Source organism: Pseudonaja textilis, chromosome 5 (assembly GCF_049901715.1).
Source record: "Pseudonaja textilis isolate UNSWEBS1 chromosome 5, rPseTex1.2, whole genome shotgun sequence".
Lineage (NCBI taxonomy): Eukaryota > Metazoa > Chordata > Lepidosauria > Squamata > Elapidae > Pseudonaja > Pseudonaja textilis.
This window is the reverse complement of record NC_141994.1, coordinates 67,632,855-67,659,123: the sequence shown is the minus strand read 5'-3', so window position 1 is coordinate 67,659,123 and position 26,269 is coordinate 67,632,855. Positions and strand designations below refer to the sequence as shown.

At 42.3% G+C, this 26,269-nt stretch overlaps 1 protein-coding gene across 5 annotated transcripts in view; it reads right to left on the bottom strand.

Moving 5' to 3' along the window:
* ABCC9 (ATP binding cassette subfamily C member 9) overlaps positions 1 to 26,269 on the bottom strand; it is a 97,857-nt gene that overhangs the window by 6,672 nt on the left and 64,916 nt on the right. For all 5 annotated transcript variants that reach the window (XM_026709145.2, XM_087935255.1, XM_087935256.1 and 2 more), the window contains 10 exons: positions 22,200 to 22,348; positions 20,660 to 20,729; positions 20,345 to 20,502; positions 19,019 to 19,111; positions 12,785 to 12,887; positions 7,079 to 7,180; positions 5,925 to 6,045; positions 4,022 to 4,152; positions 2,691 to 2,769; positions 1,321 to 1,429 (listed from right to left, as the gene is read on the bottom strand). In XM_026709145.2, the coding sequence (XP_026564930.2) occupies positions 1,321 to 1,429; positions 2,691 to 2,769; positions 4,022 to 4,152; positions 5,925 to 6,045; positions 7,079 to 7,180; positions 12,785 to 12,887; positions 19,019 to 19,111; positions 20,345 to 20,502; positions 20,660 to 20,729; positions 22,200 to 22,348 (1,115 nt within the window). The remainder of the gene's footprint in view (positions 1 to 1,320; positions 1,430 to 2,690; positions 2,770 to 4,021; positions 4,153 to 5,924; positions 6,046 to 7,078; positions 7,181 to 12,784; positions 12,888 to 19,018; positions 19,112 to 20,344; positions 20,503 to 20,659; positions 20,730 to 22,199; positions 22,349 to 26,269) is intronic.

Below are 26,269 nucleotides of genomic sequence, written 5' to 3'. Positions count from 1 at the left end.
CTTACCTGCACTGTGCATGCGTGCACCTCCCTGCTGATTTTCAGCCCATTTGAGGCCGTTTTTGCCCTCCCAGAGGCTTGAGGGAAGCCTTTGTAGCCTTGGGAGGCCGAAAAACGGGCTTTCCAGAAATACCAGAAGTGCCAAAACAGGCCCGTTTTCAGCCTCCTGAGGCTCCCGAGGCTTCCCACAAGCCTCTGGGAGGGTAAAAACAGCCTCCCTCGGGCTTCAGAGGCCCTCTGGAGGCTGAAAACGGGCACTTTCAGTATTTCCAGAAGGCCCATTTTTCGGCCTCCCGAGGCTGCAGAGGCTTCTCTTGAGCCTCTGGGAGGGCGAAAATGGCCTCAAAATGGTTTTGGGGAGGCTGGTCTTTAACAAAACTTCATTAGAGACTCAGGTATTGACAGATCTAAAGTATCTTGTAGATGTTTATAAAGTTCTGCTGGCAGCCCATCTGGTCCAAGTATTTTATTGTTGGAGTTTTTTTTGTCTTTTAACTGCTTCTGTTAATTCCATCGTCGTTATTCTTTCATTTAGCATCGCTCTCACTGTTTCTGGTATTTGAGGTAATGCAGCCTTTTCTAAGTATTGTTTTATTATATCTTCTGACATATTTTCTTAACTATAATGTTTTCCATAAAATTCCTGGATTATTTTTTCTTTTTAATCTTCATTTTGACAGTGAAGGATCCACAACTTTTGAAGGTAAGCCATTCCTCTGATCAATTGCTCTATCCCCCCAAATCCCCAAACTCAACTTCTACATCACATCACGCTTGAGCAGTGGGTTGGAGTAGAAAACTTCCAATGTCCTTTCCATCTCATATTTTGTTACCAGTATTATCATTCACCTTATCCACTAAGATCTCAAAATGTCCAGGGCAACCTCTGGCACCAAAAATTAATCACACTGCAGTCTGAAGGTAGCTTTGCACTAAAATGTCCACTTTTGCGCTCCTAGTGCCAACGACTGTCTCAAAAAAAAACAAACACCCACCTATTGTACACCCTAATGAGAAGAGTCTGTTGCATTTACAGAAAACACTGGATTAGTATCATGACAATGTCAGTGAGGAGTCATGTGAATGGTACATTTCTAGGCATTGTTACACAAAATTGAGCAAGCTCGCACCAGGGTTTGTCCATGCCAGAATTTTCTGGTAAGTTTCCCATTTTTAGCAATTGGAGCTGTAAGCGACAGCATTCAAAAGCACACACATAGTAAAAGGATCTGGTGAATTTATTGCAGGACCAGACCCAGGGGAAACTCTGCTCTACCAAATTCCACAAAAACAGCTAATTTTCTGAGCTACAAGAACTTACCGAATCGACCCGCTGAATAAGATGGGATCCTGGAGGATTATAGAGAGCCTGGAACGCAGCAGATCGAGAGGCAGCTTTGCAATGTCGATGCCGTCAATGATAATCCTTCCTGTTTGAAATCATTTGGAGCAAAACAAAAGAGATGGAGCTACAAAACAAGCAAAAACACACAGCAACATCCAGAAACACGGGTGTGACCCTGGAAGAAATCACCTGAAAGTTCAAGGGGACCGTCAGAAATAAAAACAGCCCCATCAGACTAGAAATTCTGCAATGTGCAATTAAATAATGGCATGATATTTTAATCCTTTGGAAATAATTTTCCCCCAAAAAGCCATGGCTTAGTCTGTGCCCTACAGCTGCAGGTTATGGTACTGTGGAGAATATCATGATGTCCATTTGAATCCCACTCATTGACAATCAGTGAAGGAAGAAACGAAGGAAGGAAGGAAGGAAGGAAGGAAGGAAGGAAGGAAGGAAGGAAGGAAGGAAGGAAGGAAGGAAGGAAGGGAGGGAGGGAGGGAGGGAGGGAGAGGAGACAGAAGGGAAGGAAGGAGACAGAAGGGAAGGAAGGGAGAAGAAGGAAGGAAGGAGACAATAGAGAAGGAATGAGATGGAAGGAAGGAGACAGAAGGGAATAAAGGAAGGAGAAGGAAGGAAGAAGGTAGGAAGGAAGGAAGGAAGGAAGGAAGGAAGGAAGGAAGGAAGGAAGGAAGGAAGGAAGGAAGGAAGGAAGGAAAAAAAGGAAGGAAGGAAAGAGAAGAAGGAGGAGACAGTAATGATGGAACGAATGAGATGGAAGGAAGAAGGAAGGAAGGAGACAGAAGGGAATGAAGGAAGGAGAAGGAAGGAAGAAGGAAGGAAAGAAGGAAGGAAAGAAGGAAGGAAGGAGAGAGAAGGGAAGGAAGGAAGAAGGAGGAAGGAGACAATAGAGAAGGAATGAGATGGAAGGAAGGAGACAGAAGGGAATGAAGGAGACAGAAGGGAAGGAAGGAAGGAAGGAAGGAAGGAAGGAAGGAAGGAAGGAAGGAAGGAAGGAAGGAAGGAAGGAAGGAAGGAAGGAAGGAAGGAAGGAAAACATGTGACTATGATATGTGATTTGTGGATTATCAAGAGATGGCAAAAATAGCTTTTATTGTTCAGACCATGACAAGATGTGGGTAATTTTTTGACTTTTCCTCTCTGTCTCTCCCTCTCTTTTTGACTTTTCTAGTATAACTCAGCTGAGTCAAAAAGTGCAAGAAATTAAGGACTGGTAGCCCTTAGTGGTGACTAAGTGGTCACTAGGAACTCCAAACGGGATATTTTGAAATGACAGCAAATTCAAACGTTACACACCTCCCGAACTGCAACTGATTCAGAGTACTTACCATCAAATATGTCTACCATCCTGAAGAAAGCCAAGGAAAGAGATGACTTCCCACTGCCAGTGCGACCACAAATCCCAACCTTAAAGAGAAGATTGATTGTTGCTTTATATATGTGGCATTTAGTGAGGTAATTGCCAATAGTTATTGCTTAATGATGATTAAAAAGAAGACCTCTTCTCCACAATAGGATGTAACTTAAAAGAAATATTAAGAGTTCCCTTATCTAACATTTTTATTTTTCCCTCTCTGCAAAATGTAACATGAAAATAGTCCTCAACTTACAACCACAATTGGGTCCACAACAAGGCAGTTGTTAAATGAATCATGCCCAATTTTACAACCTCTTTTTTGCCATGGTTGTTGCAATTGTTAAGCAAATCATGTGGTCATTAAGCAAATCCATAAGTCACTTTTTTCAGTGTTGTAACTTCAAGCAGTTGCGAAGTGAACGGTTGTATGTTGAAGACCAGCTATAATTGGATATTTCTCTTTTGACTCACAAATTCTAGATATGGATAAATAACTAGTGTCTACCTGTTGCTAAACTTTCTGTGAGCAAGGTATTTTAGCTTCTTCTGCAACCCAACAGGACAGACACAGACTTCAGAGAGTAATTAGGACTGCAGAAAAAACAATTACTACCAATCTGCCTTCAATCGGGGACCTGTATACTGCACAAGTTAAAAAGAGGGCTGTGGAAATATCTAAAGACCCCTCACATCCCAAACATAAACTGTTTCAACTCCTTCCCTCAAAACGATGCTAAGAGAGCACTGCACACCAGAACAACTAGACACAAGGAGGGTTTTTTCCCGAACGCCATCACTCTGCTAAACAAATAATTCCCTCAACACTGTCCTACTATTTACAAAGTCTGCACTACTTTCACTATTAATCTTCTCATCACTCCTTATCACTCATCTCCTCCCACTTGTGATTGTATGACTGTAATTTTGTCGCTTGTATCCTTACAAACTATATTGACTGTTTCCTAGTATGATTTGATTGCTTATTGTACCCTGTGACTATCATTAAGTGTTGCACCTGATGATTCTTGACTCTTGATGAATGTATCTTTTCTTTTATGTACACTGAGAGCATTTGCACCAAGACAAATTCCTTGTGTGTCCAATCACACTTGGCCAATAAAGAATTCTATTCTATTCTATTCTATTCTATTCTATTCTATTCTATTCTATTCTATTCTATTCTATTCTATTCTATTCTATTTGATACCAAATCATCTTCTACCATAGATCCTTCATTTTCTTTTCTTTTCTTTTGCCAGAAAGCCCTTGAAAAAGTATAAAATTATTGTAAGAAGGCAGAACCTTTTGGCCTGGTTTAATATATGCTTTCACGTGCTTGAGAACCGGCTTCAGGTTATTCTCGTAGCGGACACATAGGTTTTCGATCTTGATTTCCCCTTCTTGAGGCCAGTCTTTGGGTACTTGAGAAATATCTGAGGGAAAGATCAATGCAGAAGCGTCCTGATTTGTACGATCCTTTCCTTCCCACCTTTGTCTTTTTGAAACTAAATTTAATGTCGCTATTTATTGTTTTAACGTTTTAAGGCTTCAGATGGGCGTTTCACTGATTGCAAGCCGCCTTGAGACACCTTTAGTTGAAATGGACGACATATAAGTTTAAATAAATAAATACAATTAGAACAGAATAGAACAGAGGTCTTCAAACTTGGCAACTTTAAGACTTGTGGCTATGCTGGCTGGAGAATTATGGGGGTTGAAGTCCACAAGTCTTAAAGCTGCCAAGTTTGGGGAACCCTGAACTAGAATAACAGAGATGGATGGGACCCTGAAGGTCTTCTAGTCCAACCCCCTGCTCAGGCAGGAAACCCTATACGATTTCAGATAAGAGAAAATTTTCTTATGCTCTGATGGGAAAGCAAATTTGGTCTAGTGGTTAAGGCACCAGCTAGAAAGTCAGGAGATTGTGAGTTCAGGTTCCACTTTAACCACAAAAGCCAGCTGGATGACTTTGGGCCAACCACCAGAAGTGAGTTCTAATCCCGCTTTAGCCAAGATAGCTGGCTAGGTGATTTTGAGCCAGTCATTCTCTCTCAGCCCAAGCCAGGATTGCTGTTGTGGGGAAAATAGGAGGAAGGTGTGTTGGATATGTTCAGCGGCTTGAGTTAGTTGTAAACCTAACACAGGTGGGATATAAATAAATAAGCAACCATAATTAGGAAATTCATCAGAAAAGTAGACAATGTGATACGAAGGGAATGTCAGTTAAGAAGAACCTTTTGATTCAGCCAGGCTGCATCTCCAGATAAAGTGATTTCCCACCCACCCCCGTTTACATCAGTTATGAGGAATGTGGACCAAACAGAGCAACATCTGGAACGACAACATTCAACATCTGGAATGACAAATTTATTTTGGAAGATGGCAATTTGTCACAAAGAGCAGTAGCAAAGCAAGATTTATTTACTTTCCACGAGTTGGCTCACTTTGAGGTCAAATCTCAAGGCAGGTTACCGCAAAGTAAACAAATCAGGCTGCTTTTCAAACTCGTAGTATGACTCAAGTCTAACATCAGCCCTCTTCATGGCTGACCAAGGAGACCAAATCATTCTTCCCTTTTATTCAATAGCTGGCAAATGAAGTCAAATGAACGGGTTGTTCTCCAGCCAAAAAAGGGGTGGATTTGATTGTAATTGCTCTTTGGGGCTGCCTGACTACACATTGTCTTTCAGCAGCTCACAATTAGGAAAGAAGTAAAAAGAAAACAAGACTGACTTCGTAACAGAAAGATTTTTGGAAAGATTTAACCTGGAAATAAGGAGAAACTTTCTGACAGTGAGAACAATCAACCAATGGAACAGAAGTTGCCCTCGGAAGTTATGAGAGCTTCATCACTTGAGACTTTCAAGAAGAGATTGGACTGCCATCTGTCAGAAATGGTGTACGGTCTCCTGTTTGGGCAGAGGGTTGGACTAGATGACCTATAAGTTCACTTCCAACTCTGATTATCTGTAATCTGTTAAATATTGGAAGACTGTCCACATGTCACCAAGTCATCAGGTTGACTTGCTACCTCTAAATATCAGTGATACATTTCACTAAAGGCTCTACCCGTACAGGGAGAGCCTCAAAGGGACCTCTGATCTTGGGGTGCCCTTCAATTTTAGCTATTGAGATGGATTTCGTATATTTGGTCAGCCGACTCTACTGAATGTTGCCCATTAAAACAACATCGGTAATGCCGCACCTATGGTGCCTTCATAATTCTCAGACTCCATGTTGAGAAAGCTGTTCACTTTCTTCACGGCCCCCATTTGCACTTCCAGGTCAGCCAAATTTCGCACCACCCAGTTCAGGTAGTTGGTGATCTATAAGGAAAAAGGAAAGAGGGGGTGAAAATGAAAAGAGGGGCATCTGGGAAGGGTCAGAATCTTGACGTGGTTGGAACCACGGGAATAAAGCTTTTATTTGTCATGGTATTTTTTCTTTGGAGAAAGTGTACGGTGCTCATTGTACATGTAGGGAAAACAATCTCCGAGGTTTGACCATCTACAGTGCATCCTAGGAAGGGAAGGGAAAGAGAAAGGAGGAAAGAAAGAGAAGGGAATAAAGAAAAAAAGGGAAAAAGGAAGAAAGGAAGGAAGGAAGAGAAAAGAAGGAAAAGGAAGAGAAGAAGTAAAAGAAAAGAGAAGAAGTAAAGAAAGAAAAAGGGAAGAGAAGGAAAGAGGAAGGAAGGGAAGGGAAGAAGGGAGGAAAGAAAGGAAAAGGGAAGAGAAGGGAAAAAAGAAGAAGGGAGAAAATAAAGAAAAACAGAAGAAAAGAGAAGGGGGCGAGAATAGACAGGAAGGAAGGGAAAAGTAGGGGGAGAAGGAAGAGAGGGGAGAAAAGAAAGAGGAGGGGAGGAAAGAAAAGAAAGAAGGGAGGAAAGAAAGAAAGAAAGAAAAGGAAAGGGAAAAGGAAAGGAAAAGAAATGGACAGTTAAGTTGTGAATTTGGGAAAGTTAAACCTCGATGACCAATCATTATTCAGTCTACTCTAAGTCCTTGCATGCACTTTTCCCTTCCTTTCCTTGGGAGCATGGAGGGCCTGGGAATTTCGGTGACTTTATTATTATTATCATTATCATCATGCTTTTAATTGGCTCACATAAAGCTGAAGCTGCTCCAAGTTGTTCTGAATTCTTTCAGCCCTGGATGAAATCCAGGACTGCAAAATTTTCCACCCCGACCCCCAGCATTCCTCTGTGACCCCGAGGAATTGGTTGCAAAGAAAATAACTCCACTGGGTCAAAACGAAATGATCCTGAATCTTGCAGGATTCTTACCTGTTTTGATGCTGCCTACATAATGGACTTTCCTGGCATTAAATACCAGGGAAATTCCTTTTTCCATCTCTACGTACCGTCAGTGCATAGAGGAGACCCAGACCTACGAGGCCAGAGGAGGAGCTGTCCGAGATGGAGGCCACAGCCGCGGTGAGGACAATGAAGGCGCCCACATAATCCTAAAAGAAAGGAGAGACAGAAAGGGAACTATTTTACACCGCAAAGCTAAGCTGAGCAAACATTAAAAGCTCCATCAACCCTATGGATATTTTTCTTTGCATGGCTAGGCAACAAGTTGGCCTTCTTCTGAATGCAGATGCTACCAAAAGGAGAAAGCATTACCAAGGGTGCTTGCTTTCCCTTAAGAGGATCCGTAGTTGGTTTGCTGTCACCAATCACCCCTTCTTTGTTATGCTGGAATTATATGGAGGTTCTCAATCATCCAGGTCATGGTTGCTCCAAAGGTCCTTTTGGAAAAGATGGATTTTCCTGCTGTTTTAAATCAATCAATCAGAATAGAGCTGAAAGGGACCTTGGAGGTCTTCTAGTCCAACCCCTTGCTCAAGCAGGAGACCCTATACCATTTCAGACAAGTGACTCTCCAGTCTCTTCTTAAAAACCTCCAGTGATGAAGCACCCGCTACGTCTGAAGGCAAGCTGTCCCCTTGGTTAATTGTCATTACTGTTACGAAGTTTCTCCTGAATTCCAAGTTGCTTCTCTCCTTGATTAGTTTCTATCCATTGCTTCTTATCCACGTTTCACTTCTCATCAGGAACTGAACTGAAGAAGCTTCTTGGATGAGAAGTAAAAGGGGGAAAAAAAGCACCTTTGGGACAATTCTTTGCAACATTTCACGCAAGGTGTGAGAGGGCCTTACAGTATATTGACCTAGCTTCCCATCTATTCTTGCATGGCCTACTTTGATTGGCACCATCCTCCTGAAGGTCTCAAGCAGGAGACGGTTATTCAAAATAATTTCAATCTGTCCACTCCTGGACCAGGAGGAATCCAAGTTTGTGACATCCAAACTCATAGGACTGGAAGGGACTGGAAGGTCTTCCAGTCCAATCCTTGCCCAAGGCAAGAAACCTTCTTCCATCCTAGACAAATGATTGTCCAATCTTTTCTTGAAAACCTCCAGTGTTGGAGCAACCACAACTCCAGGAAGCAAGCTGTTCCACTGATAAATTGTTCTCACCGTCAGGAAATTTCTGCTTATTTCCAGGTTGGATCTTCTTCTTATGAGCTTCCATCCATTCCTTCTTAGGGACAAGGGACTGTCCGATAAGGAGATAGTAACTGTCTTGTGCCTTAAATGGAATATTTGTCTGAAATGGTATAAGGCAGTAGTGGCTAATCTTTTTGACTCCTGTGCCAAAAATTGTGTGTGCGCTTGCACGCTCATGTTCGTGTGCCAGCACCCAGAAGGCAATGCGCCCCCCCACACTCCCTACGCATGCGTGCACAATCCCACCCCCACCCCTGCTGCCTCCTTACCTGTACTGCGCCTCATAGCTGATTTTCGGTGGGTTTGAGGCCTTTTTTGGCCTCCCAAAGGCTTGAGGAAGGCTTCTGCAGGCTTTGCAGGCTGAAAACTAGCCCCGTTTCGTCACTTCCGGTATTTTCGGAAAAACAGGAAGTGACGAAATGGGACTAGTTTTCGGCCTGCAAAGCCTGCAGAAGCCTTCCTCAAGCCTTTGGGAGGCTGAAAAAGGCCTCAAACCCACCGAAAATCAGCCGTGAGGTGCGCACATACCCAGTGAGGTAAGTTTGCCTGCAGCTCGCATGCTGGCACAAATGGCTCTGCATGTCACCTGTGGCATACGTGCCATAGTTTCGCCATCATGGGCATAAGGTTTCCTCTTGAGCAGGAGGCTGGATTAGAAGAACTCCAAGGTCTCTTCTACCTTTGTTATTCTGTTGTGCTATTATATTCTTCTCACTAGCCCATTTCTGAGTTCATATGCTATCTTGGCTTTTAAATTAATCAAAGGAGCTGGGTTCGTACAACAGGCGTGACACCATAAAAAAAAAAGCCATCCAAACCAATCAAAATTAACCCTACCCAGTTTTACAAATTGAGCAAATGTAGCTACTATGTCTTTAATTAAGCGGGTGGTTGCGAAAGGATCTTTTGGAACCACTCAGAAAACAAGTTATAAGAGGGAGACCTCAGAGAAGAAGTTCCATCATGAGTTGATGGTGAACGATGTTCTACCAGTCTTTGTTCTGACAGGCAGAGGAAGGCAGTTTCTAAAAGGGAAATCTTCTGGCTTGAACCAGGGCAACCTGCGGTGGTGAACTGGTTTGCCATTTGAGGTCCTCCAGTCAAGGAGACTAGGATGGGAGATTCTAGAGAAGATGGAACTTGACTAGTGACCCCTGATTGCTTCACTCAGTATCAGTATGCAACCACAACTTCCATCTGCGGTCAATGATCAGCCAGTTGCCTCTTTTTCTCTGTCAGTTAAAACATAACTTTTGGATCCTACAGGACTTCCTCCCTGTAAAACATGCACTTGATCTATGACCCTCCAATCTTCAAATTGGAGAGGTTTTACGTGGCAACCTTTTCCGGTCCATAATCCTCCAATGGGAGTTGTAATCAAAAACATCTGGAAAGACCTCGGTTGGAGAAAGGCATTATAGCCCTTCATAATGCTGAGAAACAGTTGTCTGAAGATCTTTCCAGTGTTTCAATTATCCCAAACACTCCATGTTGAACTGGCCTTATGGGTACAACCCCAGGAAGATTTTAGTTTGGGAGCTACCATGACCACAGTAATAGATGTGGAGCCTCAATCATGATCTACACGAATACAGAAATACAGTTTTCAGACAAAGTGGGCAGGCAAATCTCCACTGGAAAGTAGAGGTTCAGCTTATACAATCCTAGCGTGCTAGTTTTCTTCACAGAGATTATTCCAAATAATAATATGTCTAGCGTATATGAACTGGGTCACACACACAAAAATGTGTGGAAGTATTCCTTCAGATATTATAAACAAACATGGGAGGTATTTCTAAACATTAATTTGAAACAGGAAGTAAGTCCTGTGAACCAGTTTTTGAAAGAAGAATCTTGGGTCTTCAAGGGTCAGAGGGATTCCACTGAGAATAATGTCTATTCATTGAAGCAAATTCATTCTAGGGTTTCCAGCAGAAGAAGATAGGGAGAATTTGCCAGAATAACAGAGTTGGAAGAGACCTCAGGGGTCTTCTAGTCCAGGGGTTGCCAACCTTTTGGACCTCAGGGACCACCAAACTCATAATTTTAAATCCCGCAGACTACTAATATGAATTTTGACTGATGGTGGCTTGCTGGCGTTTTCCTAGGGTCTCTACAGAAAGCATCAGAGACCCTGGGAAAATCCCCAAAAAAGCCTGCAGGAAAATTCCCCACCCCGTTTTCCTACCGATTGATAATCTTTATTTGGGATTGCAGGATGCCATCTCCAGCTCTGTTCTCAGGATGAGAGGGAGAGAGAGACTTTTGGCTTCATGCAAGGAAAGCAGCAGAAGCAGCAGAAGTCTCTTTCTCTCCCTCAAACTCTGCCATAAATGAGTCATTGTGAGTCTTGTCACGCTGGTGCAGCCTCTTGGAGCAGGATGCCTTGCAGGGTCCCAAAGACTCATTTCTGGCAGAGTTTGGGGAGAGAAAGAAAGACTTCTGCTCCTTTCCTTGCATCCAGCCAAAAGCAGAAGAAGAAAGAAGAGGAACAGCCAGTGGCCAGGCGAGGCACGCATGGGGCAAGTTCCCCCCCCCCCTTCCCCTCCCCTCACTACCTTGTGTTGTTCGCAATGCAAGCAATGCAAGCTTTGTGTTCCTGCGGGCCATGTGGGCAGCGCAGCCTTGTGGTCCTGTGCAGACTAGATTAATTGCTTTATGGGTGACATTTCTCTACGGACCACCAAAATTTTCTCGCAGACCACCAGTGGTCCCCGGCCCACTGGTTGGCGACCATTGTTCTAGTCCAACCCCTGTACAAGCAGGATACCCTACACCACGTCGGACAAAGGATCGTCCAATCTTCTTCTGAAAAACCTCCAGTGATGGAGTACCCTCTAATATAAGCAACATGCAATCATTTTACTGTAAAGTCATATTTCAATCTCAAAACAACCTACCGTTGTGAAGTCAAGCAAATGAAATAGCTCCAATAATAATTTTATTTGGGAAATATACAGTGGAACGTATGAGCTTAATTCAAAACCAAACACAATTGCATGAGTAAGGTCCAGTGCCTAAGAAGTACATTTCCAGATTTTCTGATTTCTGCAAAATTAGCTATATATCTTACATTCCTCAAGTGTAACTGATGCTTAAACCTGGTGATCCTATATGAAGGCCCAGGGACAAAGAAATACAGATAATCCTTGACCTTCAATCACAACCAAGCCCCAAATTTTTGTTGCTGAGACATGTCTTAAGTGAACTTTGCCTCATTTTATGACATTCTTGCCACGTTTGTTAAGCAAATCGTTGCAGCTGTTAAGTTATTAACACCGTCGTTAAGTGAATTTGGCTTCCCCCATTGACTTTGCTTGTCAGAAGGTCACAAAAGGTGACCACATGACCCCGGGATACTGGAACAGTCATACATATGAGTCAGTGGCCAAGCATCTGAATTTTATTTTAGTTTTGTAAATTTTATTTGAGTTTTCAAAAAGAAATACAAATGAAACATCTGTTTTGAAAGCCTCCGAATTTTGATCCCATGACCATGGGGATGTTGCATTGGTCATAAGTGTGAAAAATGGTTACATATTTCAGAGCTATTGTAACTTCGAACGGTCACTGAACAAATGGTTGTAACTCAAGTGCACGGGCAGCTTAAGAGAAATGATATAATCTCTGATTTGGCAGCCCAGGAAAAAAGGATTAAGTACTCAACATCTCGCCTGCATCTCAATCCTATCAAAGTAGCAAACTTTATTTTCTCCTCAAGGAAAAGTGGGTAGGAAACCCTTAGCATAAACTACATTGATCTATTTTAGGTGTTTCTGGGTTTTGTTTTGTTTCGCCAGGTTTTAGCAATGGGTTCTCTGCCTGGTTGCTGGGTGGCTGTGGCCATGGTGGGAGTGGCCTAATCAGCCTCCTGCACCACGGCGGTGTGTGTGTTTTCCTTCCCTGGCTCCAGAGGCTTTCCCCAAGCCTTTCGGAGCGTAAAAATGGCCTCCCCGGGCTCCAGAGGCTCTTTGGAAGTCGTAAAGAGGCCTGTTTCTGGCCTTCCTGAACTTCCAGGAGGCCCATTTTTCGCTCTCCCCGAGCCTCCCCATGAGCCCTGCACTTACCTGTATCCCAAACAGGCCGCGTGAGAACTCCTGTGAGAACTCCTGGGAGGGAAGGGGAGGGGTGGGCGGGGCCAGCCAGGAGTGGGATTTGGGAACACTCTCCGAACTGCAGAGAATCTTAGCTAACAAGGGTAAAGTTTATGGGAAAATGGAAGTAATAGTATGATATAGAATTGAATGTGAAAGATAAAATATATATACTAAGAACACGTTTGTATCGAAGTGTTAAAAACCTGGAACCACATTGCAGGTTGAACCACATTGATAGAGGTGTTTTTAAAATGTAAACAAATAAAAAAAAATATTGCAAAAAAAAAAGAGAGAAAAGAATCTTCGCTAGGGGCTCTCCTGAACCCCTGAGAATCCCCAGCAGCCAAGCCCTGGATGTAGCTCAATGAGATATATTTGCCTGGCCTGCTGGTATCCAATGAAGCAACGGCTGGACTTAAAGATTTCCAAATAATGACAGTGATGAAGTTATACGCACCGTCCTAACCTCCAGCCATCTGTTGGCAGCAGAGAGGAACAAATATGCGATATTGTTGGTGTCCGTCAGTTCCAGCATTCGTTGTTTAAATCTGGGCTCGTGCCTGCAAAGGGGAAAACCATCCTGGCGTTATACGTGACTTAATCGTCGGAGGCCGCCGCTCTACAACAGGCAGAAAGGATGGCAGAATGCCAGGAAGGGGAACGGAGTAGTTGCAGGAGCTACCGAAAAACTAAATTGGAGCAAACGTGCGTCTGAGAACTTGCCAAGACGTTTTAGGAAGCAAAGCAGTGATGCTGTGCAATGTTTTGGCTTTGGGGCTTTTTGTTTTTGTTTTTGCTTTGCTTATATCTCCCCATTTGTTATCTTCTACTGCTTCTTCTCATCCTCCATAATTCAATTCCCACAGTTTTTACCTCATGTTGCCACCAGAATCTGAAAATAACATTTAACACAGCACAGTACTTAAGCAAAACGGTTCAGTTGAGATCTGCCTATGTGGGACTGATTGGGGTAGATTGCAGGGGTGACTCCGAAATATAATTTTATCATATTTTATCTACATCTTAAATTATTGAATTCTATTCCAATTTCATTTTAGACACTATTTTATTCCAGTTTCATTTTAAATCGTATTTTATTCCTATTCCATTCTGACAATGTAAAAAAGAGGTTGAGACTCTAGAAAGAGTGCAGAGAAGAGCAACAAAGATGATTATGGGGACTGGAAGCTAAAACATATGAAGAACGGTTGCGGGAACTGGGTATGTCTAGTCTAAAGAAAAGAATAATTATATGTAATAATATCTCAGGGGCTGCCGCAAAGAAGAGGGAGTCAAGCTATTTTCCAAAGGACCTGAAGGCAGGACAAGAAGCAATGGGGGGAAACTAATCAAGGAGAGAACCAACCTTGATATAAGGAGAAATTTCCTGACAGTTAGAACAATTAACCAGTGGAACAACTTGCCTCCAGAAGTTGTGAATGCTCCAACATTGGAAGTTTTAAAGAAGAGATTGGATAATCATTTGTCTGAAGTGGTGCAGGGTTTCCTGCCTAGGCAGGGGGCTGGACTAGAAGACCTCCAAGGTCCTTTCCAACTGTTATTCTATTCTATTCTATTCTATTCTATTCTATTCTATTCTATTCTATTCTATTCTATTCTATTCTATTCTATTCTATTCTATTCTATTCCATTCCATTCCATTCCATTCCATTCCATTCTATATTGTGTTTGTCAAATTTTAGTAATAATGTTTCTGGAACTTTGCACTTTGATATGGCCCAAGAGCTAATCAATAAATAAAGAATGGATTTCCAATCAGATCAATGATAACAGAATAACAGAGTTGGAAGGGACCTTGGAAGTCTCCTAGTTCAACACCCTGCTAAGGCAGAAGACCCTACACCATTTCAGACAAATAGTTGTCCAATCTCTTCTTAAAATATTCCAGTGTTAGAGCAGCCACAACTTCTGGAGGCACTGATTAATTTTTCTAACTGTTCCACTAATTAATTTTTCTAACTGTCAGGAAATTTCTTCTTGGTTCTAGGTTGGTTCTCTCCTTGATTAGTTTCTATCCATTACTTCTTGTTCTGCCTTTCAGGTGCCTTGGAAAGATGTTGATTCAGAGATTCAGTGCTTACTCCTTAGAAATAGACTTAGAATTTCTCAGATAAATTTGCCCAGAATGAGTGAAAGAGATCCAATCCCACAGCAGCGTTTGAACTCTTTAGTCTCCAGATATAACTGGACTCCACTCCTGTCAACATTAACCAGCATGATCAGTGGTCAAAGTTGATTAAACATATTGTAATCCAGCAATATCGGAAAGACTGCATTACTCTCAGCCTTGCTCTAGAAAGATATTATTTTATATCTAATTGTTTACCTGAACCTTATAGTGTATTAATAATAGCGTTGAAGGTATTGACTCTTCAGCACCTTAGGACCTCTGGACCACAAGGGGGCAATATAGACAGAGAATTATGATTTATTTGATTCCTCTCTATCACTCTGCCTGGTTTTTGTCTAGGAGGATGCTAATTTGTGGTCACTTCTTTCTGGCTTTCTTCTCAGACACACGGAACCTTTATTTGTTGATGTTCCACATGGTTGGGATTACCAGAACATATTCAACAAATACAGTGCAACATTCCAATACAGGGTCATAAAAGTTTACACTTGATGGGATCATCCCATCAATGATCTCATGCACGGACCTAGGCAAGTCCTTATTAAAGAAGAAATGTCGCAAATCTCACAACTTCATCAAGCATCTCATGACATGCTTGCATGACATCCTGAAGGGTTGCAGTGTGTTTGGGGAAACTGTTGCATCTTCATGTGAACTATTTCAAGATATCAGGATTTTCCCATGTGATTTTCTAATACATTATTCTTCTAATTTTTCACAGAGGAAAACCCGAACCTTATTCTTCTCATACAATTTTGATCATTTTTAAATTAAAAAAATGATTTGATAGCATTGCTAATTCTTGGTTCAGTCCATCATTGTCATTGCTTGCGCCCTAACAGGAGTTGAGACAGTAAAGAAAGAGCCCCATTTGGCACAATTCCTCATCTACAGACACACACTGGGAATTGTTCTCCTTCTGCCTAGCATATCATGTGGATTTGCACAACATATTTAACCTGGTTACCAAATCAGCTCATTTCCTGGATTTGCATAATGCTTTGAATCATCAAGCAACTAATAGACTTAGTTTGTATGATACACTAAACAAGAAATTACAAATCAAGGTTTTTTTTAAAAAATAGCCAACCGTGGGGACCTTTGTGCTGTCTGAGTTTGGTTGTTTTCTTGCAGGTGTTTCCTTACCCAACTAGGGTAACATCACTAGTGATGTTACCTAGTTTGGTAATGAAATGTCTGCAAGAACAGCTTAGAGAGTACTGGGAACCCATTGTTCAGCCCTGAGCTGCAAATATTCTCTTCTATCAGTAAAACTTTAGCATGTTGTGTGAATCAACCACAAGGTATAACTGATTTGGCTAAGGGTGTTGCATGAAGATAACCACTGTCTAGTTGAAACTGATTATTCACATTCTGCTTAATTCTAAAGTTTCCTTCAAGCCAAGGTTGACTTCTGATGATTTCATGAACATGTCCATGTGGTGTTCTTATCAACAGCATGGAGTGTTTTTCTCCCAGGATGTTTTTTCAAGTTCGTTTTCTCTCTTACAGACTTGGAAATTCTTCATGGTTTCTCATTTAAGTTTTAATACAACCTTTTGAGATCATTGAGATCAATTAGATGCTTCAGTGTAATGGTGCTTTCCCAGTTCATCCCTTCCCAAATTGGTATCCTTTAAATGTCTTAGATTTAAATTCTCAGGTATTTCTGGAGTTGGTCTACCACATCTGGATGACCCAGGCTGGGAAAGGAGATAGAAGCCCAGCCAAGTAGGGAGATTATTTTCATCTATAATTGTATAAATGTTCAGAAACCACCATCTTTTCCTGTTCTCCATATGGATGAATTTTCATTCAGTTTTTCAAATCCACCAGACTTCATTCAAGATCATTTGGATAGATTTGGAAGACACCAAATTTGGGCAACCTGGTGCCTCTAATTGGCTGATAGACTTTGCCCATCAGATTAAGAGGTTTATATTATGATGTGGCTCAGTGGTGGGATTCAAAATTTTTTACTATCAGTTCAGTGGGCATGGCTTGATGGGTGTGGTGTGGCTTGGTGGATGTGGCAGGGGGAGGATACTGCAAAATCTCCATTTCCACCCCACTCCTGGGGGAAGGTTACTGCAAAATCCCCTTTCCCTCCCCACCCCACTAACCTGCTTTCCAGCTCTGTTCTCCTATGCAGAGCAACAAAAGAAGACCCAGCCGATCAGCTGGAACTCGGGAGGCAGAAAATAGATGGGAGTGGGACCACTCAGAGGTGGTATTTGCTGGTTCTCCGAACTACTCAAAATTTCTGCTACTGGTTCTCCAGAACTGGTCAGAACTTGCTGAATACCAACTCTGATGTGGCTGGAGTTCACACATTAGGCTTAACTCTGAATCCAGATTAATATAATCTTGAAATGCCCAAACAGGCATACTCTATTATACTTTGTTGTGATGGCCTGATCCAACCTATATATACAGGCCCAAAACCAGATTCCCACAAAATACAGAAGCCAGGAAATCTACTTCCATTTTTGCATTGTCTGAGATGTTGGGCAAACTCAACTTGTTTGTCGCCAGATAAAACCGATGTGCAAAGAACAGCACATGCAAAACGTTGTGGCATAAATACCCCTTCCTGCACACCATGAAAGACCAGAATGCATTATTCCAATAACATGATAATAACTACAGTCTGTCTCTGGCCTCTCTGGCAGTTGCACGTTTCCCCCTTCCTTTCTACCCTCCCTCTCCCTCTATGGAAACTCTGACACACACAATCTGCATCATTCCATCTCCATAGGGCTCTTCTGCTTATTATTACTACACTTTTCATCCTGTGCAAATGACAGCTACAAAGGTCACCTACATCCCCTTCGAAGAGAGCTTAGTTCAGCTGTTCAGAGGTTGCCTTGTGGTGGGAATGCATGCCTTCTGGTTGCGTACTTAATGAACTCAGGAAATAATTACCAGTTTTCATCCAGTAAACCTTAGCTTTAGAATAAAACCCTAAAGAGAAAGAACCCTGGCTTAACTGCTGCGAAGATGAGGAGAGAGGAAGGAAACTAACAGATTAACAGAGTTGGAAGGAACCTTGGAGGTCTTCTAATCTAAACCCTTGCCCAGGCAGGAAACCCCATATCAACCTTGTCAAATGGCTGTCCAAACTCTTCCTAAACCTCCAGTGATGGAGCAACCCACATCTTCTGGAGACAAGATGTTTCACAGAATGATTGTTCTGTCAGGAAATGTCTCCTTCATTCTAGGTTGGTTCTCTTGCTCATTATTTTCCATCCATTGCTTCTTGTCCTGCTTTCAGGTGCTTTGGAGAATAGCTTGACTCCCTCTTCTTCATGGCAGGCCCTTAGATATTGGAACACTGCTTTCACGTCACCCCTAGTCCTTCTTTTCATTAAACTAGACATTCTAGTTCACCTCTGTTCTAGCTTTTGTTCTTTCTCCTCTTTAGCCTGACCACAGTTTTTTGTTGTGGTTGTTGTCCTCAATGGTGCAGGAGCAAATGAAGCTCATTCCTTCTACAACCGATCTGATTAATGATCTTTTCCCACTGCTTAGTTGAAGTGCTCATCAACTTACATTGAACAGGTACGGTAGTCAACTACATTGGCAAGAGATTTGATGCCTCCCTTGCTGGATCCCCATCTGGCTTAACTGCCTCTGCTCCCAATCAGTGCCATAACAATCCCCTCCAGAAGAACAAGTGGCAAAACAGATTGGATCCAATCTGGGTCGGTTATCGGAACCAAGGGTTTAGTCTTTGGAGCTTTCCGACTCGCGCTAGATCCATCCTCATAGAACTTCTCTCTCACCAGAATGTGATGAGAGAGAAGTTCGGTGACCAACCCAGTTTGGATCCTGAAACATTATCCTGGGACACGTATATTTGCCTTCAAAACAGATTTGACACACCTTTTCGAGTCTACCTTGATGTGATTTTTGGAATAAAGGAAGAAATTCTACATCAGGTATGGGGAACAACGGCCTCTTTATGACCTGTGGACTTCGATTTCCAGTATTCCTGAGCCTTAGGTCATAAAGGACCCATCGTTTTTCATCCCTGTTCTACAAGAACACTACTATTAGAGCTAAGGATGATAAGGCCATCTCACTCAAGGTCTCCAAATGAGAGAAGGACAACTAAGCAGGGATGGTATTCAGCAGGTTCTGAGCAGTTCTGGAGAACCGGTAGCTGAAAGTTTGAGTAGTTCGAAGAACCGGCAAATCCCACCTCTAACTGGCCCCATCCCCTCTATTCTCTGCCTCCTGAGTCCCAGCTGATCGGCTGGGTCTTCTTTTGCTGCCCTGAACAGGAGAACGGAGCTGGGAAGCAGGTTAGTGGGGTGGGGAAAGGGAATGGAGATTTTGCAGTATCCTTCTCCTGCCACGCCCACCAAGCCACACCATGCCCACCAAGCCATGCCCACAGAACTGGTAGCAAAAAAATTTGAATCCCACCACTGCAGCTAAGGATGTGTCGAAAATAAGAATGGTGTATTTTTGCTGAGGGAAAGCGGGAGGAGAAAATGGCCCTAACACTGTCAAAATGGCTTCTGGTTTGCAAACCTGAATGCTCTGATGGTCGTGAGGCCTTCTGTAGTCTCCGAAAAGTGGCAAAGGAGAGGCAACTGAGTGCTGTCGTCAAGTTCCTGGAGATCCCTGTTACCAAGAGAAAGAAGACGAGCCAAGAAGAAACCGTATTTCAGCAGCTAGTAAACAAGGGCCTGGTTTCCCTTATTAAACCATTGGATCACTTGCTCTCCCTAAACAAAAACTTGAGGGTCTTTTATTGTTATTATGCATGCCCAGATTCCCTTGGGAATTATCCATTGGAAGCCACCTATCAAAAGGAGCTTAAAACATCGACAGGGAAGGAAACTACCCGTTTTGTTTCAGGAGTTTCCCTTTTTTTCCTCTTTCCGATACTCATTTATTTTTGTTATAGAATAGAATAGAATAGAGCTGAAAGAGACCTTAGAGGTCTTCTAGTCCAGCCTCCTGCTCAAGCAGGAGAACCTACACCATCTCAGACAAGTGACTGTCCAGTCTCTTCTTAAAAACCTCCAGTGAGGGAGCACCCACAACCTCTGAAGGCAAGCCGCTCCACTGGTTAATTGTCCTCACTGTTACGAAGTTTTTCCTTAGTTCTAGGTTGCTTCTCTCCTTGATAAGTTTCCATCCGTTGTTTCTTGCCTTGCCTTCTGTTGCTTTGCAGAATAATTTTTTCTTTGTTCTTTTTTTTGTGTGTGTGTGGCAGCTTCTCAAATACAGAAATACTGCTACTTATTTATTTATATCCTGCCTTTAATTTATTTTTTCAATAAATAACTCAAGGCAGCAAACCTACCTAATACAGTACTTTCTTTCTTCTCCTATTTTTTTTTTCCCATAAGAACAACTCTGTGAGTTGAATTGGGCTGAAAGAAAATGACCGGTTCAAAGTTGTCATCCGGCTTTCATGCCTAAGACGGGACTAGAACTCACAATCTCCTGGTGATTGGTCCAAAGACATCCTGCCGACTTTCATGCCTAAAGCAGGACTAGAACTCACCATCTCCCTGTTTTTAGCCTAATGTCTTGTCCAGTAGATTCTCTTTTTCTTCCTCATCTTTCATTCTCCTTTTTTTTAAAATCTGCTTCCTTGCAAATCAAACAAGGATTGAATGCTTCCGCCAGTGGTTTTAATTATTATTTTAAAATTAGCCTTGCATAGGATTAAGCCCAGAGTTCTAAACATGCAGCTTTAGTATTGCCCAATGCCCAATCCTGCCACAAACACTTTCCCTGCTGGTGATAACAAACATCAAAAATCTAAGGTCATCCATTAATTAAACATTTGTATCTTTTTTTTTTTTCAAGAGAGAGAGAGAGAGAGAAAAGTGAAGAACTTACTTAGATGCAACTCTGAAGTATTTCTGGATGAAATAAAACGCTACTCCAAGAGGCAAGAGAGCAAGTAAGAAGTAGTGGGTGGTGTATGAAATCATCCCGACAGCAGATAGACAGAGTAACGTTGAACGCGAGAGGGATTCCACAGTGGGTGGAATGTGCTGCAACAAATATAGGTGATAAATGTGAGTGGGAGGTCACAGCTTCCATGGCCCAGTTGAGAAAGGCTCAAGGCCCGATAGTGGGCCACGGCTGACCTAGACATGTATAAAATATAGATTTTCCCACTCAGAGCATGCAACAAATCAAGGTGCTCACCTGATCAATAATATTTGTATCAGCAGAAAAACGGTTCAGAATTAGCCCCAAAGGGGTCATATCGAAGAATCTGTAAAGGGGGAAGGAACAGTAAAAGATTGTCCAGTGTGGAAAGAATGTTCCCAATTATTTTATTTTATAAATAACTAGCTCTATACCGCTATGAAACTATTTGATTGGGTTTAGTTTTGGAGGAGGAAAATAAGGGGAAAAAAATTTCTGCCTCTGCCTTCCAGCAGCCATCAGTATTCATTTGGCTAGCATCCTGTCAGCGTGTGAGAGAGTTGAGGGCTGTTTGGAAACTGAAGTAGTATTTGCTGTGTGAGCAAGAAGGAGACAGCAAGGAGCCTGGGCATGGCTTAGCTGAACTGCAGTTGGAAGAGATTTCTTTTCAGGTGGGGAGGGGGAGTAGAACTCCTTAGCATCAGAGTGTGTTAATAATAATATAGGAAATACTAACGCTCTGATGGTCGTTTCGTAAAATCCTTTCTTAGTGAGCACCTAGAAGCCAAGAGGAACATATGTACCAATTTTCAAATTGGTAGGCTGTACAGTTCTGGAGATTTTGTGATGATGCATGATGTCAACCCTTATTGATTGTTACTTTCAGCCAATTGATCTATCATAGTTTTTTTTAATATTTTTGGAATGTTGTATCTTTCCCAGATTCTTCTGGTTGGGGCAGGTGATAAAATTGAGGAAAGGGAAGGGAGGGGAGGAAGGAGGGAGATTACATTTTTCCAGATGAAGTTATAGTTACAAGATTCCAGTTGGTGCTTAAAGGCAAGCCCTGGAGCCTTCAACACCTGGGCAGCTTTGAAGTCACCAGAACTCTTCTGCAGCATCACTGATGGCCAGAAAGAATACTGTGTCTCATCAGTCCAGCTGGGATAAGTGATTTGAGGAACCATTAGAACCTAGCTAGATTGGTATCACGAATCAAATCTGTGCTGCAACTATCCTAGTGGCCAAGAGATGGCAGTAAAAATGGAGATTAAAACTATTTATGCTGCCATCTAGTGGTCCTTTGAATTATTGCACCTCAGATAAGATACCATATTCTAAATGCTGGTCTAGTTTATCTGCAGAGGGATTGTAGAGGAAACGGCTGAACAGCCTTGGAGATGGTGTTGTTTTCCTAAAACCATAAGTAAACTATGGTTACTATTGAAGTGGCATAGAAATTTAATAAAATATGATTGATTGATTGATAGGTGGACAGACAGACATTATTTATTAAATTTAAATCCATGGTGATTTTGGCCAGCCGGTGGATGGGTAGATGGATGGACGCACCAAATCATACTTCTTTGCTTTGAAGTTTACCAAAATACAGTTACTTGAAGTGTTTCAGTCTTCTCCTCTAATCTACCAAATACTAGTCTCAGCAATGATCAGATGTTTGAAGTCTATCCCCTAAAGACCCAGCCCCTGGCCACTAGACACTACCTCTTTGCTCCTGGGTTCTGAAGGTCTGGACCCCAGGAGATCTATTAAGTGGCTCATTCTGTCTACCAAAAGGAAGATGAAGTTTCTGTACCTGATGGGTCCGAGGATGATCTTGTTGAGGAGATCGTGGTAAAGGTTCTTCGCAGCGGTGAGGCCCATCCATTCAACGGTCAAAGACGTGACAAGGCAAAGAACAATGCCTGCCCCACTGAGAATGCTGAACACTGCAACGTGGCATGTCTGTTCCAAAACAAGAGTACAGTTCTATAAACCAAGGGTCTTCAAACCTGGCCAGTTTAAGACTTGTGGACTTCAACTCCCAGAATTCCTAAGCTAACATGACTGGAGGAGGAATTCTGGGAGTTGAACTCCACAAGTCTTAAACTGGCCAAGTTTGAGGACCCCTTCCATAAACCCTGGGAAAAGAATACCATTTATTTTCATTGTTCTGAAACATCCCGTAAACATCTACCCAGGTTATTTGGTAGTCATCCTAATGAATAACTTTGTTTTTGTACCCCGTGCGCTTAATTACCCAGATTAATTGGATTTTAAAGTTCTTTAAAAGAAAAACAAAAGTTTCCATTTATCAACGTTCCAGCAAACCTCCATTCCAATCAGTAACTCCAAGACAAAAATATCTCAAAAATACCTTTATTAGAATAGGACCTGGCACAGCTGTGGAATCCTGAATCTAAAGTTTTTCGGGCTTTCCACAATTTCCCAAACTATAAATCCATCCCCCACTTGGTCGTCATCACATCATGTGGCCCAATCACGATCCGTCCAAAAGTAAGATCTTTATTTCATCCTGCGCCATACTAAATGACCTTGAACTAACAAAAGAACTTTATTTTGTCTACTTAGAGCTACTTAATTGAAATCACCCTCCTCCCACTCTCTCAGGCTATGTGGCAGCGTGGAATATGGCTTCCAAAGGTGACACTATTTTTACATGGAATGTAAAATGGAATCGTGATATACAACTAAACTATAAGGACTCATCAAATTATACTACTGTAATGGGTAATTAGGAGCATCGATTTAAACTCCTGGTGTGATGGAATGTGCACTTGCAATAGCAAAGGAGGGAGGATTTAGTCAACTCAGAACTTTCCTAGAAGGAGATGTGGATCAAGAGACTGCACGGTCCCAAATTGGTGTTCTGACCCAGCTCTGCAAACATGATGTGAACTCAAAAGATTCCCTTATTAGGAATGCCGGCAGCCCAGGCAAAAAGTTCCTCTCAAAGGCTAACAAGTCCATCTGGCCGGAAGGTGAATAGTTGTCCACCACATCTATTCATCTTTGGCCCATGCCTTTTATCACCAGAGCTAGGGTGGGGCTTCGCCAGCAGCGGTGGCTCCTCCTTCCCAAGGATCAGCCCATAGATTTCCACTGCTCTCCTCTCCTCTGCCTTCTGTGCAACTGCATGTCAGGCACTGGACTCAGCTGTTCCTCCTCTTCTTAATCAACCACCTCCAAACATGGGGGCTGTTGACTTTCTATCTGAGGGCTGACGGACAGCCCAGGCTCTATCTCTCTCTCTGCCAGCTCCATTCCCTCTTCCCCCTCAGAGCTCCCAGGTTGCCCTGATGCTGACCCTGACTCCCACGCCACCTCCTCCTCCTTTTCCTCCTCCTCATCTGATCCGGTTGCTGGAAGGGCTAACGGCCGACAGGCCACAACAACTGGATGGGAAGAAGGGAAGTGCTTTTGTAGGAGAAAGAGATGGCAGAATCTGGGGGAGGAGTTAAAAGAGAGATCAGTCTAGAATCCACACGTAGTCATAAGTAGACTTAAGTCCAACCCCCCTTGAAGAGCATGGACCCTCATCTAACTTCAAGCAGGTGCTATCCTTAGTTGAGAAGATTCTTGTGCAGAGGCTTTTTAGCAATAAATCAGTTGAATTGGACCTTCATGTGAAGATCTGGTCATTCATCCATGACCGTTTCAGGGTAATTATACCTTGGCATCTCTTAGGATATATCTAGTAAAGTTATAGCATCAGTTTGGCAAGATTCTGTCCATTAGGGGTAAGTAAATAAAGGATTGAACTTGATTGGATTTTACTGTCTCATCACTGGGTTTGGGCTTGACCCCTGATTTATGAAGAAATAAGAATTTGAAAACCCTCTATTTAACAAATAATCAGAGTTGGAAGGTAATTTGTAGGTCTTCTAGTCCAACCCTCTGCCCAAGCAGGAGACCATATACTATTTCTGACAGATGGCAGTCCAATCTCTTCTTGAAAGTCTCAAGTGATGGCACCTCCACAACTTCTGAGGGCAACTTCTGTTCCATTGGTTGATTGTTCTCATTGTCAGAAAGTTTCTCCTTATTTCTAGGTTAAATCTCTCCTTGTTCATTTTCCATCCATTATTCCTTGTCTGGTGCTTTAGAAAATAGCTTGACCCCTTCCTCCTCTCTGTGGCAGCCCCTCAAATATTGGAAGACTGCTATCATGTCTCCCCTGGTCCTTTCTCTTCACTAGACTAGCATATATGAATGAAGGGAGGGAGGGAATAAGGTAGAAAGAAATGAACGAAAGAATGAATGAATGAATGAATCCAAATTGTATTTGATGTGATCTGAGAAACCCCAAAAGAATCCAAAAAAGTGTCACAATATCTAAGGGGCTGCCACAAAAAAGAGGGGGTCAACCTTTTCTCCAAAGAACTTGAATTGAGAAGAAGCAGCAATGGATGGAAACTAATCAAGGAGAGAAGCAACCTAAAACTCAGGAGAAACTTCCTGACAGTGAGAGCAATTAATGAACTTGCCTCCAGAAGTTGTGGATGCTCCAATACTGGAAGTTTTTAAGAAGAGATTGGACAACCGTTTATCCAAAATGGTATAGAGCTTCCTGCCAGAGCAGGGGGTTGGACTAGAAGACCTCCAAGGTCCCTTCCAACTCTGTTTTTCTGTAACATGATTCTTCTCCTAAGCCTGCTAAGTTCTACCCTTCTGCTAGCCCCTTTACAGGAGAATTGTTTCCTTTTCTTTTTTGTTTTAACCTATGAATAAAATGCATGATTAAAATGCATGTTGGCTGTGGGAATTCTGGGAGCTGAAATCCAACCACCTTCAAGTTGCCAAGGGTCAGAAACACTGCATTAAGCAGTAGAACTGGCAAAGGGCTGTCACTAAATGTTTTGGCAGCCAAACCAAAGAGCTGCTGAGTTTTATTTTTATTTTTTTTATTTGTCAATTGCTTACAAGATAATAGGTATAAGTAAAAGCATAGTTATGAATACATGGATACATATAAGAAATACACACACACACACACACACACACACACACACATATATATATATTTTCTTAAGTTTTCGCGGGTACTTACATGTATGGTATTCAGCTTTGTTCGGATATTTTCCCATGTCATTATAGTTGTGCTTTTAAAGTTGTAGCAATATATATATATATATATATATGGATCTTTGGTTGTTCGGGTTTTCTCCCGTAGATTCGAAGTATCTAGGCAACGTTTATGAAGTCTCATTCATCATCTTCAGGCTTGTGTCTTGGCTCTGTGCTTCTCAGAGTGAGAAGCACAGAGTGAAGCACAGAGCCGAAGACACAAGCCTGAAGATGATGAATGAGACTTCATCAAAATGTTGCCTAGATACTTCCAATCTTATGCGAGAGAAAACCCAAATAACAAAAGATCCACATACTAATACCATTGAGAACCTCAGAAAACAAATTATATATATATATATAGATATATATAGATATAGATATAGATATGGATCTTTGGTTGTTCGGGTTTTTCCAGCGTAAGATTCGAAGTATCTAGGCAACGTTTCGATGAAGTCTCATTCATCATCTTCAGGCTTCTGTCTCCGGCTCTGTGCTTTTCAGAGTAATGTGAGATTGCAGCTGCTTCCTCCTTTTAACTGCCAGTGGGGTGGGACTTGATTGGGTGGGGCTTGGCTGTGTTCTGATTGGGTGGGGTGTGTTCTCATTGGTAGGGGTTTGGTTGTGTTCTGATTGGTTGGGGGTTAGCCGTGTTCTGATTGGTTGGAGCGTGTTCTGTTCAGGTGGGGGCTTGGCTGTGCTCCGTTAGTCTTAGTTGCTGGGGATTTGAGCTGGTGAGTTGTGATCTTGCTGTTTGGCTTCTAGTTCGTGGTCCTGTTGCATCTTCATAGTGGGTGT